The following is an 18,088-nucleotide window of genomic DNA, read 5'->3' as shown; positions in this document are numbered from 1 at the left end:
CCGCAGCCCAGCCACCCACCCAACACCCGTGCTCCCTCCTGCCCTCTCAGAAGGGATGAGGCGCAACGGGACAGAAAAACTAACCGCTATGGCCCCAGGAGCAATGGACTGGCTGTGAGGAGACCTGGGTTCGGGCCCTGAATAATCCTGGACAAATCTCAACTGTCTTGTTGAAGGGCAGCACTCAGCTCCATTGTTTGAACAGTGAGCCATTAACTTTACCCTGCTCAGGCTTCTGGATTTAGGCAAAGACCCAACAGAAATGCACTGAAAATGGTGAAAGCTAGGAAGTCACCGCTATCCACGCTACAAAAGTGCAAGGTTTGTTCCCGGCAATTCCAGAGTCCAGAGTGCTAACCATTATACCATGGAACCCACTCATGTTCCCGGCAATTCCAAACTGAGAGAGAAAAAGAAACCAAAAGCACAGCCGAGCTGGAACGGCTGCCGAGGGGTGCGCGGGGCAGCGCCGGCTCGGCCCGGACACCGTGCTTCGGACGACGCTTCCTCTTAGCTCAAAGGAATCCAGGAACCCGGTCAGGGCCGGGGGGTGGGGGGTGGGGGGGTGGGTGTTGGACAAAAGCAATGGCAGTCCCACCCAGCAGCATGTGCGGGTACCAAGGGGACAGAGGGCCCCTCACCCTTGCTGGCCTGCACGGCCCTCCCTCTCCCTCGCCTGCCAGGTACCTGAGCGACCGGTGCCTCCTGTTTCTTGCCTTCCGACACCCGACCGGACGCCTCACTGCTGCTGGCTCTGACAGCGGGCCTTGGGTGGGCCACGAGCGTGGTTGCGTTTGTTCTAGTGGCTGAGACGGAGCGGGGCGGGATGTAAGTCAGTGCACGCAAGAGCGATCCCCGCTATCAGCCTGGGGACCTGGCCCAGGGCTCATGTCATCCGCAGAAGCCTGTATAATGCCCTCCCTCAGTCTTGCACGGAGGAGCTGTCACCATCTCACGTTACAAGCTCAGGGTGCTGTGGCAGTGACCCCAGGATTTCCCTTTGCCTTTCCCCATTCTTCTTAGACGATGCTCCCCCTCAGCTGGCCAGGCCACTACTTTGAGTAATGGTGGGGAGCACCGGTACCAAATGGGACTCTGTGCATTTAGAAGAGTCTCCACAACAATAGCACGGTCATCCACAAAGGCTCAGGTCCACGTGTTCACCGCAGCACCACTCGTGCTAGTCCCAGAGCCCCCAGACAAAACCTTTCGCTCCCTCTAGTACAGCCCTGCCTACGTAAACTAGGCTAAGTCCACCCGAGGGACTGCCTTGTGGCCAGCAGGCATCCCATGGTAAATACGTAACATCAAAATATGTAAAAATTCCTGAGGGTAACATACAGTGTGATCTTACTTTACAAAAACACATACAAAGCTTAAGTTTTTGTAAAGTTAACAGCTATAAAACATCAACAATTATTCCAGACAGTGGGGTTACAGAGACATTCTTTCTTTTGTGCTGCTCTGTTTAATTAGCCTACCAAGATCAGGTATTATTACTATCTTCACAAAAAGCATTACAATATTAACCACTTTCCTGATGTCATCGGTCGTACCAGATTCTCAGAAGTAAAAGAAACCCCAGATATGGCACTATCTCCCCCTGACAGATGCAATCCTTGCCACAATGGTTGGCTGGGGATCACCTAACCCTCCTTACATACGAGCAAGAACAGGAGGCTTACTACCATTCTCCCTGTTCAGGCCGTCATTCACTATGAAGCCCTTCCTTAGATTATGTACAAACTTGCTCTGCAGCTCCTAGCCACTAGCGTGGGTTCCACCCCTTGGAGTCAGCACACAGAAGTCATGGCAAATACTCCTCCAGAAATGGAGATCGGAGGTAGTTCCTTATAGGGATGAACCAAGCCCCGCCTGAGCAACATGCTGTGTTGACTCTGTCAGCATCCTCTCCCCTCCGGGCCTCGATGGGGTCTGTGCGTGTGGATGTGCTGGCTGGTGCATGCGTGTGTGCGTGCATGCGTACGTATGTTACGTGCCGGCGGTCCCTCCCAGGTGAGCCTGGCAGGTGCGGCAGGGGAGTCAGCCCTGCATTACAGGACTGTGCTCACCGGGAATGGAGCACTGCGTAGCAGGGATCACATCCTCATCCTCGCTCTCAGAGGAGGAGCTCCTGGCTGTGCTCTCCGAGGCCCGGGCCTTCCTCGGGGTGTTTGCAGCTGGGGCTTGTGTGGCGGTAGCAGCTGGGCCAGCTGGACTACGATTAGGGTCGACAAAAATCAGAGGGGGTTTAATCACCTTGAAAAACAAAAACAAAACATACCCCCCGAGTGATTAAAGGCTTGGCCAGGCAAAGGGGAAGTTGGGTGGGGGTTTACAGGGCAAGGGGTCCAGAGAGCTCAGGGCCGCTGGGAGGGCAGAGGCCATTGCAGCCGCCCAGGGCACTCCCGGCTCACCCTCAGGTCATGCACCTGCTAAGACCTGCACAGTACCTCACGGCTCAATAGGAGCCCATTGGACCTTCACAGGAACCCCTGAGGTCAGCAGCAGAAGCTCCATTGTACAGGTGAGAAAACTAAGCTCAGAGAGGAGAAAAGAACTGCCCAAGGGTGCACAGCTTAACTGAAACACAGCCAGGGCCAGATGCCCGCCCAGCAGGGTGCTCTAAGCACCACGCCCCTCGGCTGCCTGGGCCCTAACACACATTCACCTGAGGAGCTGTGCATCATCGAGCTGCCCCCACCCCAGAGACTCTGATGCGGCTTCCTGAGACGCGGCCCAGGGTGCCACCACCCAGCGACACAGAGCCAATGTCTTCAACAAACAAACCGCACGGGGGAAATACCCAACACATTAAGACCTAAGGGACTCCATGGAACACACCAGATGTAAAGAGTATTACTCATGAGACAATCCGGGAAATGGAGACACTGACTTTGCGGGTCAGCTTCTCAGGGGTGACGTTGGATGGTGGCTGTCCTTTAAAAAAAAGGAAGCCGGGGTACTGGGGAAGGAGCGGAGGGTTTGCGTGAAGTGAGCCTGGTCACGAATGCAGACCCGCTGAGGCTGGGGAAGACACGTGGGGGTTCTTTGATGCTGTTCTATCTTTGGGCAGGCTTTCCATCTTCCAGCGAGACAGCAAAAGACAAGAGAAAGCAGCAGCTCCTCGGGATCCCGCGGACCAGGCTGGGGTCACAGCTCCAGTGGATATGCCCACCGCTCGCATGCGCACCTCGCACGCATGGAGCCAGGAGTCAGGCCGCCAGATGAGCCCACCTTCCACCCTCGGGTCAGACTCGGTCTGAGCTCCACTCCCTGTCTAGCCTGGGGGGAAACACAGGAAGCAGGAGCAGCAGGAGGAAGTTGCCCAAGGCCGACGTCTAGGGCCCAGTCTTGCCCACCTCACCACCCTGCCTACCTCCAGGGCGCAGGGGGGCAGTGGGAGAGGTACCGTGAAAAGTAAAGCAGAGGGGTAACTGCGGAGGTTGGAAGCTTTGCTGGGCTGGGGCCCTTCCTACCCTTGCCAAACAGCCTCCCCCGCGGCTGCTCTGATCTGCCACTTCCAGAGCCTGCCTTCCCACATGATGAAAGAGAGAAGGATGGAAAGTGGGAGAAGGCTTACAGTTGAGGGAGGGGGGATCTATATATATGTGAGAAGACAGAAGAACAGATTGTCGGGGATGAAGAGAGGCACCGAACGCACCAAGGCAAACAATAGCGTCTGGGATGTTAAAAGCAGCTCGGCAGCAAACGCCTCCTCCTCCCTGCTCCACCTGCCCACATGGCCTCTGGGCCGGGGGCGGCGCAGGGGGCCTGACTCGGAGGGCAGGGACACGACAGTAGTCCAGTGGCAGTGGATAGTTGAAAAGGTGGGTCATGCAACCCACAGATGAGGGGAAACCCGCCTCTGATCCTCCCTCTGCCAGACTTCACCATGTGGCCCAACCCCTGAGCTTCGTGGGCCTCAGTTTCCCACCTGTTGAAAGGGCTATTAGTAATCCCAGCCTGGGCTTGCTCACCAGAGGGGCTCTGATTCGCTTTGGAAACTGCAAAGCACAGCATACACATACAGAGGTGGCAGTCAAAGACTCACTGGAAGCTGAGGCAGCCTGAACGTTAGGCTGGGCCGCCCTGTGGGCACCAAGGGCCCAGAGGGAATGCAGGGACTCCCTTCCCACTGCAGAAGCAAACCTGGGGATCTTCTGTCAGAGCTGAGCTCTCCAACTGTGCCCTCATTCCAGTCTGAGGCAGAGTGGGGGAGGGGGCCAACTAGCCCAGGCTGTTAACCCCACGGGGGGCAGGGGAGAACAGAGCCAAGAAAGCACCCCAAGAGCCTCAGAGAGCTGCCTGGGGCTAATTAACAGGTCCTGGGCCAGCCCTGCCCTAAGGGGCCAGGAAATCCCACCCTCCAAGGAGGAGCCTGGAGCTTCGGTGGTTCACTAGCCCCCAGGGAATGTCACCCCACGGGCTGAGAAGGCTGAGGCTCAAGAGAGGGCAAGTGGCCTCACTCAGGGTGACCAGCAAACTGTGCCAGAGCCGTACTGGAAGTTAGTTCTCCAGGCACCAGACAGGAGCTCCTTCCAGGACCAACCATGCCAGGGCTCCCACTTAATGCCCTAATTTAGCTCCTTACAGGCCTTTTTCTCTGACTCCACCTGAAACTCTGAAGGCAGGGCTTAGGTCTTCTTAATACAGTACCTGCCCCAGACCTAGCACAGACCCTGACCTGGGGTTAGCAATGCCAACACCACAGGGCTGAGCCATAGACCACCCCCAGAAATTCCTCTCAGAGAAAGAGGCTGGAGCCCATCCCTGCAGGTGGGGAGACTGAGGCACAGTGAGGGAGCCTGGGAATGGAGTCACAATCCCCTCCCCGCCTCCCAGCCTGAGGCTCTGCCCACTACCCTGGCATCGATCCCTTTTCCCCACTGATGGGCTAATAATAAAGACAGAGTGAAACTTATCAATAGAGAAGTGCTTGACAAATGCATAATAATGATAATAATCACAGCGCGCTGAGGACAGAGGCGCTAAAAACCCCCAGTCAGGAGGAGGCTGCGGCTTCCCCAGGCTGTGCCGTCTTCCCTGAATCCTAGGGAAACGCGCAAAATGTCAACTTTTGTCCTTCTTTTTTAACAGGGACTCCAGAATCTTTAGGACTAACGTACCAATTAAATGGTTCAGTTTAAGCGTGATGTTCATTGTAATTGTGTTAGTCCGCCCCCGCAGAGAAGGGCGAGGCGGCCCCCTCCCTCCCAGCTGTCCCGATCCGGAGCAGAGAAGGCACAGAGAAGGCGGCCTCGTAAGGGTGCCATGGAGAGCTAGAGGGCAATGCTGAACCGCCTTCCTCCTTCCCTGGAGAGGAGTGGGGAGGCAGTGCTGGGCAGCGGGCAGAGCACGGACGGCCTGGGTTCAAATGCCAGGTCTGTCCACTTGGCACTGGCCGTGTGATGCTGGGGTAGGTCGCTCGACTTCTCTGAGCCTCATTCCTTCCTCCTTAAAATGGGAATAAAAGAGGGACCTACCCTCACAGGGCTGTTGTAGGAATTACACAGAATAACGACGTATGGCGTTTAGCACAGTGCTTGGCACACACAAAGTGACCAACAACGTCAGATGTAGCCATTCGTCAGGATTTCTATAATCCTTGCTACTGAGAAGAGAAAGGCAGTGAACCCCGTGCCCCACCACTCGGGGTGTGCAAGCACATGTGAACTTGCTGATGGACTGGTCAGCACATGGTATGGTATGTGCGGGAGACGGTTAAGGAGACCCCACTCATCTGGTAACTGGAGGACTTGCGTCCCTGAGGGGACCTGGCAGAAGCTTCTAGGCACTTGGGGCTAGAGGACAAAGGGCAATTTTAGAAATTGCTAGAAAGGCTGGGGTTCACACAGGCCTGAACACCAGTCTTGTAGACTTAGGAAGCTGTGGAGACCCGGGGGGCTTGGTCCCAACCTCAGGGGTGCAGCTGGGGAGGGCTTGGGGTGCAGCAGAGCACGTGAACGTGTGCCACAGGTGCGCCAGCACGGTCTGCCCCCTGGCTTCAGAAAAACCCCGTGGGGAAGGCTCCCAGGGCCACACACGAAACAGAGAGATACAAGGAGGCAGGGGGCCGGCGTCTACCTCCGCCTTGGCTTCTTATGGGTCACGGGTATTTGGGGAATTGACTTCAACTCACTGGGCTCTGACTCCTGACACAGCAAATGGGCAAAAGCACGTGCCCTCCTACAGCAGAGCACAGACGCAGGAGGGGGACTGTTACTCTGCCTGCTTCAGTGGAAACGTCTGGGCCTCAGAATGGTTAAGATGTGCCCGTGGTCACGGAACTGGTGGCCGGGAGGGCTGGTGTTGACCTACACTGGCTCTGAAGCCTAATGTTCAAGGATGCTCTGTTGCCCCCCTCCCAGGGGTTACTGTGAAGATGGATGTATCAAAACAGAGGGAAGAGTCCAGGAAATTGTGAAGTGCCATTTAAATGGCAAAGAGCTGCCCTCGCCCCCACTCCACCCACCCGAGGCCCACTGCCCTGCTCTGAGTCTGCAGTGTCTCAAAGAGAAGGCAGGGCCTACCTGGCTGGCTGGGAGCTCCTCGCCACTGCTCTCCGAGGACCCTCTGGCATTCTTCTCTGGACGTGCTGGGGCCAGGGTCTTGCTTCTGGCAGTTTTGGAGTCACTCTCCTTCTGAGGGGACAAGCAGACGGGTAGGGGAGAGAAGGTGTTAGCTGAGGGGGACCACAGCCAGTGAGCAATGACCCTCACACACGCTGGCTGTCCACGGAAGGCAGCACGGCCCCTTACTACAGGCACAGGAAGACAGCTGCCGGCTTGGCCTGCCCCATAGCCAGTGGAAACACAGGCTTCCACTCTGCGAACACCCCTTCCCGAGTGTACTCTTGAAAGGGACGCGCGAGTCAGACCCACTAACAGCTGAGGGCTGGAGTGCTGTTGGCCAGGCGTCTGAATGAGGACAGAGCAGCCCAGGATGAGGTTGCAGAGGTGAGCCAGCGGCCCCAGCACAGCTCACATCTGGCTGTAACACCCCCAGGGAAAGGCAGGAGCCAGCTGGAGGTGGCCCAAGGCTGCCATCCCCTCCTGCCAGGCCAGGCATGCACGAGGAAGGCTGGCTGGGCAGAAGCTGCTGTCGGGGGGCCAGAGGAGCAGGCACCGGGGGAAACCAGCTCAGGGGAGCCCAGGGCAGGGCAGAGGCCCCTCTTCACTACTCAGCCCAGCACCAAAGTGGCTGAGCCACTTAGGTTGCCCGAATCCAATTTCTCAAGAGACACTAGAAGATCCCGAAAATGGTGTCACTTCCTAATCTTTAAATGGGTCAGCTACAACCCATGCTGCAACTGCCATGCCCCCATGTGTTCCTTGCTAACAGAACCCCAACTCTGCTCTGGTAGTCTCTCTGCCCCCCACCAGGCTCTGAGGAGGGTGGCCCTTTCTCCCAGCCAATCACAGAACCACAAGACCCTTGCCAATGAGCAGTTTGGGGTTGGTTTTTTTTTTTTTTTTTTGGTCAGGGGAAGTACATGTCCTAGATCTGGACAAGGAGATAAGGGGTAAGGAGGTCAGCTGGGGGACTTCCTAGCTTTTCTGGAGGTGCTGCAGCCCTGCCCCGACAATGAGGCAGGTAGAGCATAAGAAATCGAGGTTACCAATGATGCCGAGCTGAATGGACCACCTTTAGAGCAGCGTTACCCCAAAACGTTGTACCCAAAACTAGGAGATGGCCAATCCCCTTTAAGCTCTTGCAGTTAGGTTTTCTCCTGAAGATTCAGATGTCCTGATACAGGAAACCACTTGAAACTTAAAAAACAAAAACACACCAAAATACTGCATGTCTAAACACGGCCGGGACCCTTGTGTCTTAGTCTGGCACTGAGGCCCCCCCAAAATGGTACTGGTAACGAGCAACTAGAAGTGAGTATTGCCTACAGGATGGCTGGCCTTTGTGGAACACACCTGACTTCACATCCTTTCCCCTTGGCAACCCCTGCCCTCGGGCCCCAGAGTGCCTAGCTCCACTTTTTTGTCTGGTGAACCCCTGGTCTTCCTTCCTTCAAGTTCTGCTCAATCATCTCTTTGGGCCTCTCAGAGCCCTGTTCTCCCAGTTCCATCGGACAGAGCACTACCAGAATATTCCTCAATAATACAGCCACTTCATCTTGCCCTACTGACTACAAGTCCCACTGAGGGCAGGGCCAACATCTTTTATCCCTCTATGTCTACCAGCAAGACAGGGCACTCGTAGTTGGTCTCATGCATTGAAGGCAGAAGTCAGTGCTAGGAGTGCTCAACAGACTTCTTGGTACTTGTTTTACATGTGAAGAAAACAGGAATCTAAGAGGGGATGGGGCTCAGCCTGGCACAGCGATTCCCCTTAAGAAATGAAGATCTGGGGGCAGCTGGGTGGCACAGTCGGTTGAGCATCTGACTTTGGCTCAGGTCATGATCTCATGGTCATGAGTTCGAGCCCCGCATCAGGCTCTGTGCTGACAGGTCAGAGCCTGGAACCTGCTTTGGATTCTGTGTCTCCCTCTGTCTCTGCCCAACCCACTCGCCTTCTGTCTCCGTCTCTCTCAAAAATAAACATACATTAAGAACAAAAAAACAAAAAAACAACACGAAGATCTGGCCACCCGAAGGGTACATTTCTACAAGGTCACAACTGGCTGCTGGAGCTGACAAGGACCGTGTTTCTAGATGGGGCAAGAGCTCTCCAGTTTGCCCTGGCTGCCACCACCCGCTACGGTCTCTCCTGACACCGAGGCTCGATGTTGACCACCAGGCCTATGTACATCATTTCCAGCACATGTCTGAACCCGAGAAGTCCTGGAGTTTGTCCCCCCTGGACTTCTACAGGACACAGCTGCTCCTGCTGCATTCTGCAAACAGAAGGAAGACCGTCCGGAAAAAAAAGTTGGTTCCTCATTCCCTCCCTCTCTCCACTCCCCAGGCTTCACACCAGATGAGCTCTCCGTGGAGAGATGTACACGCCTACATGAGGGCCCAGGTGAGGGACGGGTCTCCCTCCAGCTCCCCAGGGGACGCATGGTACCTGCCTCCCAGTCCAAGCCTCCTCAAGACTCCCTGTGACATCTCTGGATTCTTGGCCTCGTTTACCTTGGCAGGAGTCATTGGCCTAGGCTTCTGTGGGGCCGGTGTGTCCACTCGTGCTGGGGGAGCCTTGGTAGATTTAGGAGTGCCTGCGACACCTTTCGTCAGGGAGGCCTTGCTCTGGGGGTGGTTTACAGCAGGTTTCACCTAGAGACATGGAAGACAGCAGGTGGGATAAGGATCCGGGAGTCGCAGCCTAGATCTGGTCTTCGTTCCTCACCTGGCCCCGAACCCAAGTTCTGAGAGAGGAGTGGGTGGCGGTGGCTCAGAGGCCCCGCGTGGCAGCCACCTCCTCGTTAGGCCTCACCTGGGCTGGTGCCACCACCGCCGCCTCCTCCTCCTCACTGTCAGACTCCTCCTCACTGCTGCTCTCCGAGTCCTCCTCTGGCTTCCTGGCCTGGGTGGCCACGGCTCCTGACTTCCCGGGGGAGACTGCTGCAGCCCCTTTCCTGGTGAACCCCTTGCCAGGGGCTGAGGCAGTTCTGACCTGGGGGGTCTTCCCCGAGGGCTTCGCCTGGAATGAGAGAAACAGTCAGGGGAGGGAGTGAAAGGGACAGCACGGGGCTGCTCTCGGTCCTCCCCGGGCCTCACCTGAGCAGGGGCTCCCCCGTCACTGTCTGACTCCTCTTCGCTGCTCTCTGAGCCCTCCTGTGGGCCCCCGACTGGCCCCGGCTGGGCCTTGGCTGCCGTGGCCACTGCTTTCCCCAGAGCTGCCACAGACCCCTGGCCCCTCACTGAGACAGCATTGCTCTGGGGGGTTCTTGCTGTTGGCTTTACCTGAATCGTGAAGAGGTAAGTGTATTGGGGAAGGAAGTCGACAACAGGGTTCCACTTCGATTAAGCCCCACCCACGATGTGACCGTATGGAAGTCCCTTCTGCCCGCGCAGGGCCCTTGTCCAGGAGGAGGCAACTGCTTGGTCCTCCTCTCCACCCGACCTCTGGCACCTCCCGGGGCTTCTGGTCCCCCTTGCCTTGGCCGGGGACTCCTGTTTGGCTTGAGCTGCTGCAGTGGCCACTTTTCCGGGAGCAGACGCTGCCCCTTTGGCTGAAGCTGTTCTGGTGGAAGCTGGGTTGGCTTTGGTCTGTGGGGTTTTCGCTGAGGTCTTCACCTGGAAGGAGAAACAGGGATGACAGAACGGACAAGGTGAGGTGCAGCAGGGTGGTTAGCCAAGAACACGGATTCTGGAGTCAGAGGCCCGAACTTGGATTCTTGTTCCTCCATTTAATGGCTGTGTGAAGCTGGGCAAATCATTGACCTCACTGGGCCTCAGTTTCCCCCTCTGTAAAATGGAGGTCATAACAAGGCCCACCCACAGGGTTATTATGAGGATTAAATGACAGATTCATAATGTTTAACATGGTGCCTGGCACATAATAAGCACTCCTGTAAACTTATTATCGTGAGCACTTTTCTTAATGTTAGCTAAGTACAAGCCTACCCAGAGCACAGGTGTTTTCCAGGCCCCTTTTCAGCTGGGCAGCCATGAATTTAACTTCTGGCTAACAGAATGGAAGTTGAGTACACGATTCGACGTCCTTACACATGCAAAAAAACATGTGTCTTCTTCCTCCCAACTGGAAGAAATGCTGAGGTAACAGCTGGAGCTCAAGCAGCCATCTTAGTCTATGAGGAGGGAGCCGACACTCAGCATGGCAGAACAAGATAGAAAACCACTGTTGTTTCTTCCATTTCACCTAATCTTAGCGGCTATCCAGGTGATCCCCCAAAAGCCTGTTGGGGTATCCAAGCAAACACAGACTAGAGAGATGAGAGCAACAAAGAATAAAATCTCTGACTGTGAGATTGTTGATAAGAGTATGAAAGCAAAGCCTGCTGATGTAAAGTAGAATGAGGAATTTGACAGCCTGTCTAGGCCCCTGCCTCATTCAGAGAGGCCACCTAATCAGTGACATCCCCCACAGCCCAGCTTCCCTCATCCACACAAGACCAAGTGAAATTAAGAATCAGGACTTCAAGAAAGAAAACCCTCTAGAGCACAGACTGTGTCTGATAAAGGTCAAGGTGCTCATCAGCACCAAAAAGTCATCCTGAGGGGAGTAATGTGTTTACCTACATTTAAGAAAACAAAAGACACCAGGACAAAGTTGACCTAACAAGTCTCAGTGAACTTAAAAGGGCTGAAATCATACCAAATATGTTCTCCTGCCACAATGGGATTAAATTAGAAATCAACCTCAAAAAGTAATCTGCATAGTCCCAGATATTTGGAAGTTAACTCACTTCTAAATAACCCATGGGTCAAAGAATAATAAAAAACCCAACATTTCAAAATTCATGGGATAAAGTTAATGCAGTCCTTACAGGGAAATTCACTGCATTAAACACTTACATTAGAAAAAAAGGAGAAGGAGCCGGGTGGCCTCCAACTGCTTTTTTCTGCTGAGGTCATGATCTCACATTTTGTGAGATGGGTCCTGAGTAGGGTGTAGGGCTTCATGATGTCAGTGGGGAGTGGGGGGGTGGTATGTGTGTGTTCCACTAGCCTGCTTAGGATTTTCTCTCCCTAACCAGCCCCCCCACCCTCTTGTGCGCGCTCTCTCAAAATAAATACGTAAATAAATTTTAAAAAAGTAAGAAAAAGAGAAAAGAAAAACAAGAGCTACAATAAACAATTAAAGATTCCACCTTGGGGTGCCTGGGTGGCTCAGTAGGTTGAGCTTCCGACTTTGGCTCAGGTCATGATCTCACTCACGGTTTCTGAGTTCAAGCCCCACATCGGGCTCGCTGCTGTCAGCACAGAGCCTGCTTCAGATCCTCTGTCCCTCTCTCTGTCCTTCTCTCGCTTGTGCACTCTCAAAAATAAATGCACATCTTAAGAAGCTAGAAAGAAAGAGCAAATCAAACCCAAAAGAAGGAGTAATAAAAATAAAGATCAAAGCAGATGAGGTTAAGTCTCCAGCTCTCGATTTCAGCTCAAGTCATGATCTCACAGTTGTGAGATTAAGCCTGTATCGGGCTCCTCCTTGCTGGGCATGGAGCCTTCTTAAGATTCTCTCCTCCCTCTGCCCCTCCTGCCCCCCACTTTCTCTTAAAATATACATATACATGTACATATATATACATATATATATATACACACACATATATATATATATATATATATATATGAGTGGAAATTAACGAAATAAAAACCACAAAATAAATCAATGGAACCATAAGTTGTTTCTTTGAAAAGAACAACAAAATTGGTAAGTCTTTAGCTAGGCTGACCAAGAAATAGAAAACACAAATTACCGAAAATTAGGAAGAAGGCAGGACATCACTATAGACGCTATGGAAATTAAAAAGAATTATAGGGAATATTATGAACAAATTTATGCCACCAAATTAGACAATGGAGATGAAAACACACAAGTTTCTAGAAAGGCAGAAATTATTAACTGTGCACAAAATCACTAAAAGGTACAAAATAGAACTGACTCAAGAAGAAAGAAAACCTGAATAGACCGATAGTCAATTTTCAAAATTGATTCAGTAATTAAAAATCTTCAGGGCACCTGGGTGACTCGGTTGGTTAAGCGTCCAACTTCGGCTCAGGTCATGATCTCACAGTTCTTGAGTTTGAGCCCCACACTGGGCTCGCTGCTGTTACCGAAGATCCGGCTTTGGATCCTCTGTCTCCAGCTCTCTCTGCCCCTCTTCCCTGCTTGCATGCTCTCTCCCAAAAATAAACACTAAAAAACCAAAAAATCTTCCACACACAAAAAATACAGGCCCAGATGGCTGTATTGGTGAATTCTACTAAGGAAGAAATAATACCAATCCAACATAAACCCTCAGAAAACAAAGGAGAGAATACCACCCAACTTACTTTCTGAGGCCAGTTATCAGGGCGATACCAAAGCCAGGCTAAGACATCACATGAAATTTACAGACTAGTATTCCTTACGGATATAAAGACAGAAACCCTTAACAAATGATGAGCAAACCAAATCCGGCAAGAAAAAGGAGTATACACCATGACCAAGTGGGATTTATCACAAAAACAAAAGGTTGATTTAACACCTGAAAACCAACTAAGCGTAACACACTGCATTAATAGAACAAAGGAAAAAACCAGTAAGATCACTTCACCAGAAAAAAGCATTTGACAAAAATTCAACTAATAAAAACTCTCAACAAACTAGGAATAGAAAAGAGCTTGGGGCACCTGGCTGGCTTGGTCAGTAGAACATGTGACTCTTGACCTCGGGGTTATGGATTCGAGCCCCATGAGGGTGTAGAGATTACTTAAAGATAAAATCTTTAAAAAAAAGAAAAAGAAAAGAACTTTCTCATCCTGATAAAGGGAATCTTTGAAAAATTTATAGCTGACATCCTATTAAACAGTGAAAGACTGAGTGCTGTGCCCTAAATTAAAAACAAGGCAAAGGTGTCTGCTCTCACTACTGCTATTCACCATTGTACTGGAGGTTCTAGCCAGTGCAGTAAGACAAGAAAAAGAAATAAAAGCCATCTAGATTGAAGAGGAAAAAGTGAAGCTGTCCTTATTCAGACAACAAGATCTGTATATAAAAAAACCCTAGGGAATCTATAAAAGCCATGAAAATTGATAAGCAAATGTAACGTCATCACAGGACGGAAGATCAACATACAAGGCAAGGTCAGACTCCAAAGGCACTCTACCACTCACGCAGCCATTCCTCACACTCTGACTGACCAGCTCTCCCACCCTTCTCACACAAAGGCTCTCTTCCTATAGCATTTCAACCGAGAATCACCTCCTTCCTTGGTCTTTGGCACATCTGGTGTTCCAGAACCAATCCTGTCTTTGTTACGTTATTTTGAACCTCAGCTCTCACATAGATGGTTTCCTTTGAGCTGGGTGAGGTCTCTGAGCAGACCAGCGACTACGTGTCTCACTTCTGACCCCAGCTACACTGAACAGTGTGGAACCCACTTAGTATGTACAGACAGCATTTTGAGAGTGAGGCCACACAAGTATTATTTCATTTAATCCTCCTAACCCCGTAACAGGGGCTTAATGAGCCTTATCCTCCAGACAAGATTCCCATCAGACCCGCCGGTCTCAGTGGGGGCAATTCAGGCCTCTTGAAATTAGGCAAGGCACCATCTCCTGACAGGGCACCAGGCTAGAAGGCTGGGCCCCTAGAGAGGGATTAGCCGCTTTGTTTTGCACCTTGGGAGGAAGTAAGGCCCCACAACATAATCATGTCTGTGGTTGGAAAAGTTTGGGCCAAAATGTAGCAGGAGGAAGCATAAAAGGCAAAGGCTTCTGAGGCGGGCACGCTGGGGCGCAGGCCCAGCTGACCCTCATTGGCTTGCTGAGCTGAAGCTGGTCAGCAAACAACTCTTCTAAGCTCTAATTTCCTCCTCCAGAAACGAAAGCAAATGAACACCTATCTAATGGTATTGGTGGGAGGTTCAGATGGGGAGACAAATACTTAGGCGATGGGCACAGTGAAACTTTTCAGGTGTTGGTCTGGAATGTGTCTGCAGCGTGGAAACGGGACAAGAGCTGCTGGGCTGGGACTCCAACAGGGCCCACACGCACCTGTCAAATCACAGGGGAATCACAGGACCCTGGGTCCCACAAGGCAACTGTGAGAGGGGGACAAAAGAAAATCCCATAGAAAACACGTGCTCTGGTACAGGGAAAATAGAAATGACTAATTTGTGAGTGGTTATTGGGGGGGAAAAAAGAGCGACAATTACAAATAAACCATGGGTGAGCATGAGGTGTGAGCCATCTTCACTTTTCCCAGCTCAACTCTTCCAGGCTGGGAGGGGACTCCTGATTCTGTTCCCCATCAGCCTGGCCCACCCTCAGGGAGGCAGAGGAGTGAGCTTGCTGTGTGCACAGGGCCCTTGCTGGGTACGGTACGTGAGATCTCATTAAATTCTCAACCCTGTGACAGCTAATTTCCAATTTACAGAAGAGTCAATAAAGGCCCTGATAGGTAGGAATCAATTGGTAGGAAATGGGGCCAGGACTTGAACCCAGGCAGTCTGGCTCCAAGCCCCCTGCTCTGTCTGCCACTGCATCATTTCCCCCAGTGATCCCACCAAAACGCTCTGCTCGGGGCAGCTCCCTCAGGCCAGGCTTCTTTGCCTGGAACACTGCATTTCCCCTGGCCAGATCTTTCAAGCCTACAATTCCAATGCCACTTCCTCCAGGAGGCCTTCCCTCTGGGGAAACCCCGAGACGCTACCACCTGCAGTGCTGTAACCCAGGTACGTGATCTATTTTCCACCTTATCACATTATGCTGGACTAGCCTGTGTGCACATCCACGCCCCCACCTAGACTGGGAACTCCCTGAGGGAGACAGGGCAGCACCAGGCAGAGGAGCGCTCCACAGAGCTTGCGGGTGGCATAAGGAGTCTCAATGGGAGCTGAGAAGGCCACGGGGGAGACTACACCTCTGACAGGGGAGGAGACCGAGTGAAAAGTGGGGAACCAGGCTGAGTTGAGGCTGCCCTCGAGGCTTCTGCACAGCCAGGGGCAAGCCCAGCCCAGAAAAGCCCCTCCTCAGCCCTGCCCCGGGCCCTGGTGTGGGCGGGATGGGCTGGCTCTTCCCAGGCCTCACCTGGGCTGGGGCTGCAGTCACCTCCTCACTGTCTGATTCCTCCTCACTGCTCTCTGAATCTTCCTGCACCTCAGCTTTAGCCGGGGCCATTGCAGGCCCTGCCTTCCCAGCGGGTACTGGGACAGCCCCTTGGCCCGAGGACCCCTTGGTGGGTGCAGAGGCAGCTTTCACCGGGACGCTTTTACCCGCAGACTTTGCCTGGAATTACAAGGACGAGACACATATCTCAGGAGGTCAAAGGGCGACGAGAGGACTAGCCCCGAATCTGCCAGACCAACTTGGCCTCACCTGTCCTGCTGGTGGGGCAGGAGTGGTCTCCTCCTCACTCTCCGACTCCTCACTGCTTGAAGAGGCCTCGGGCCTCTGGGCGCCCCTGGCCAGAGCTGGGGATGAGGCGCAGGCTGGAGAGGATGCAGCTTCTGCCTTCCAAGGGGCTGGCGTGCCCACTCGCACCGGGGGAACCTTGGCAGGTGCAGGGGTAACGGGGGTGCCCTTCTTTGGAGGGTCCTGGGTCTGGGGTGTTTTCATAGCTGGTTTTGCCTGAGAGGAAGAAGTCAGAAGCTAAAGAAGGAGCCTGAGCTCAGAGCCCCCATCTGTTCTGGGGTGGAGCCCCGCCGCCATGCCTCCCCACAGCTCCCCGGGGAGCCGACGGGTGCCAGTGGCTCAGGTCAGGCCGTGGGGCAGCCCCTCCCGGGCCCACCTGGGCTGGAGCCACGGCTGCAGGCGCCTCCTCTTCACTGTCTGACTCCTCCTCACTGCTCTCTGACTCGTCCTTGCACTTTTCGGCCTTGCCCTGGGTGGCTGCAGGCCCTGCCTTCTGAGGGGGCCCCGTGGCAGGACGTGAGGCAGCTGTGACCTGGATGATCTTCCCCGAGGACTTTGCCTGCAGAGAGTGACACACAGATCAGGGGAGGGAGCACAAAGTATGGCTGTGTGCAGAGACACCAGAAACCAAGAGGGCAAACAGAGTCAGCGTGTGGGTGTGGGGGCTCCTGACACTGAGGGGGAAGGAAGAAACTTACAGGCAGGAGCCTCACCTGGGCCGGCGCCTCCCCCTCGCTGTCTGACTCCTCCTCGCTGCTGCTCCCTGAGTCCTCCTCCTGCTTCCCTGCTTGGGTGGCTGCAGGCCCTGCCTTCTGAGGGGGCCCCTTCACGGGACCGGAGGCTGCTCTGACCTGGGAGTTTTGCCCCAAGGGCTTTGCCTGGAGTAGCAAAAGACAGGATCAGGGCAGGAGCCCACAGGAGACTAGCCGTGAGGGAAGACCAGGTGAGGAGAGCAAATGCAGGGCACGGGACCCAAGGTGTGGAAGGGGAGGACAAGCCGACAGACAGGCTCTCCAGAACCGGGCAGACCGCACCGTTGCGGGGCGTCCTGTAGCCTCACCTGAACAGGGCTCGTGGCTAGGGGCACGGCTGCTGGCGCCTCCCCCTCGCTGTCGGACTCCTCAGTGCTGCTCTCTGGGTCTTCTTCCCCCTTCCCCTTCCCCTTCCCCACCTGCACCTGGGCAGCTGTAGGCCCTGCCTTGCCAGGGGGCACTGGAGGGGCCCCTTTCCTAGGGGACTCCTTGGCAGAGGCTGCGGCAGCTTTGACCTGGGGGGTCTTCCCTGAAGGCTTCACCTGGAGGGAGACAAGCAGAATCGGGAGGGAGCACAAGGGTGGACGTGAGGAGACACAAGAGGCCGGACAGGGCAAAGGACGCCACGCACACCGCAGGGGAGAAGGGGTAGGGCTCCAAGCGTGTCTAGGGCCCTGGCAGACAGAGAGTGGAACCGGTCCTCAGAAGGCCTCCTGCGGAGGGGCACGGCTTCATGGACTCTCCCTCCCCAGGCCTCACCTGAAGTGGCGTCTTGGCAGCTGGCGGCTCCTCCTCGCTGTCAGACTCCTCCTCACTGCTACTCTCTGAATCCTCCTCTGGCTTCCCTGACTTGGCCCGGGCAGCTGCAGGCCCTGTCCTCCCAGGGGGTGCTGGGGTGGCCCCTTTCCCAGGGGTCCCCTTAATGGGGCCCGAGGCGGCCCTGGTCTGGACAATTTTCTCCGAGGCCTTTGCCTAGTAAGAGACAAAGGGAGGTTTTGTTGCCCTCCTCACCCTCCAGTGTGCCATCAGGACGAAGCCTAGGCCTTAGCTGGGGCTCACGAGAGCCCCCTGTGCTTCTCACTCTCCACCTGGACCGGGGCTCAGGCCCAGCCCGACAGCTTCTCTCTCACTCCCGGGGCCTTCGCAGCCTTGCCCAGCTCACTTGGCCACCGCTGCCTCCTCCTCTAGGTCCGAGATACACACCAGTTCCTCGTGGCAGTTCTCCCCGACACCCCTGCATCGCTCCCGGAGTCACCCACACACAGGCATCAGAGAGAGGCTCCCTCGGCTGGGCTCCCGTCAGCGGGCGAGCCCTGAGAGCACAGGCTCCACGGCTGGCGTGGTCGACCACTGTAC

The 18,088-nt window shown here is 54.3% G+C and overlaps 1 protein-coding gene across 7 annotated transcripts in view; it reads right to left on the bottom strand.

Moving 5' to 3' along the window:
* The window catches only part of TCOF1 (treacle ribosome biogenesis factor 1), a 38,062-nt gene that overhangs the window by 7,918 nt on the left and 12,056 nt on the right, over positions 1-18,088 (bottom strand). For 5 of the 7 annotated variants that reach the window (XM_086720011.1, XM_086720277.1, XM_086674442.1 and 2 more), the window contains exons 8-20: positions 17,492-17,704; positions 17,041-17,274; positions 16,694-16,858; positions 16,357-16,539; positions 15,945-16,196; positions 15,657-15,854; positions 10,056-10,193; positions 9,675-9,860; positions 9,391-9,597; positions 9,090-9,230; positions 6,534-6,644; positions 2,073-2,259; positions 688-806 (exon numbers count right to left, since the gene is read on the bottom strand). In XM_086720011.1, the coding sequence (XP_086576137.1) occupies positions 688-806; positions 2,073-2,259; positions 6,534-6,644; positions 9,090-9,230; positions 9,391-9,597; positions 9,675-9,860; positions 10,056-10,193; positions 15,657-15,854; positions 15,945-16,196; positions 16,357-16,539; positions 16,694-16,858; positions 17,041-17,274; positions 17,492-17,704 (2,334 nt within the window). The remainder of the gene's footprint in view (positions 1-687; positions 807-2,072; positions 2,260-6,533; positions 6,645-9,089; positions 9,231-9,390; positions 9,598-9,674; positions 9,861-10,055; positions 10,194-15,656; positions 15,855-15,944; positions 16,197-16,356; positions 16,540-16,693; positions 16,859-17,040; positions 17,275-17,491; positions 17,705-18,088) is intronic. The other 2 variants (XM_086675019.1, XM_086676723.1) reach the window with 2 other exon arrangements.

Source organism: Puma concolor, chromosome A1 (genome assembly GCF_028749965.1).
Source record: "Puma concolor isolate L17-30 chromosome A1, mPumCon1.1.hap2, whole genome shotgun sequence".
Lineage (NCBI taxonomy): Eukaryota > Metazoa > Chordata > Mammalia > Carnivora > Felidae > Puma > Puma concolor.
The sequence above is the reverse complement of the archived record's forward strand: the minus strand, read 5'-3'. Positions and strand labels throughout refer to the sequence as shown.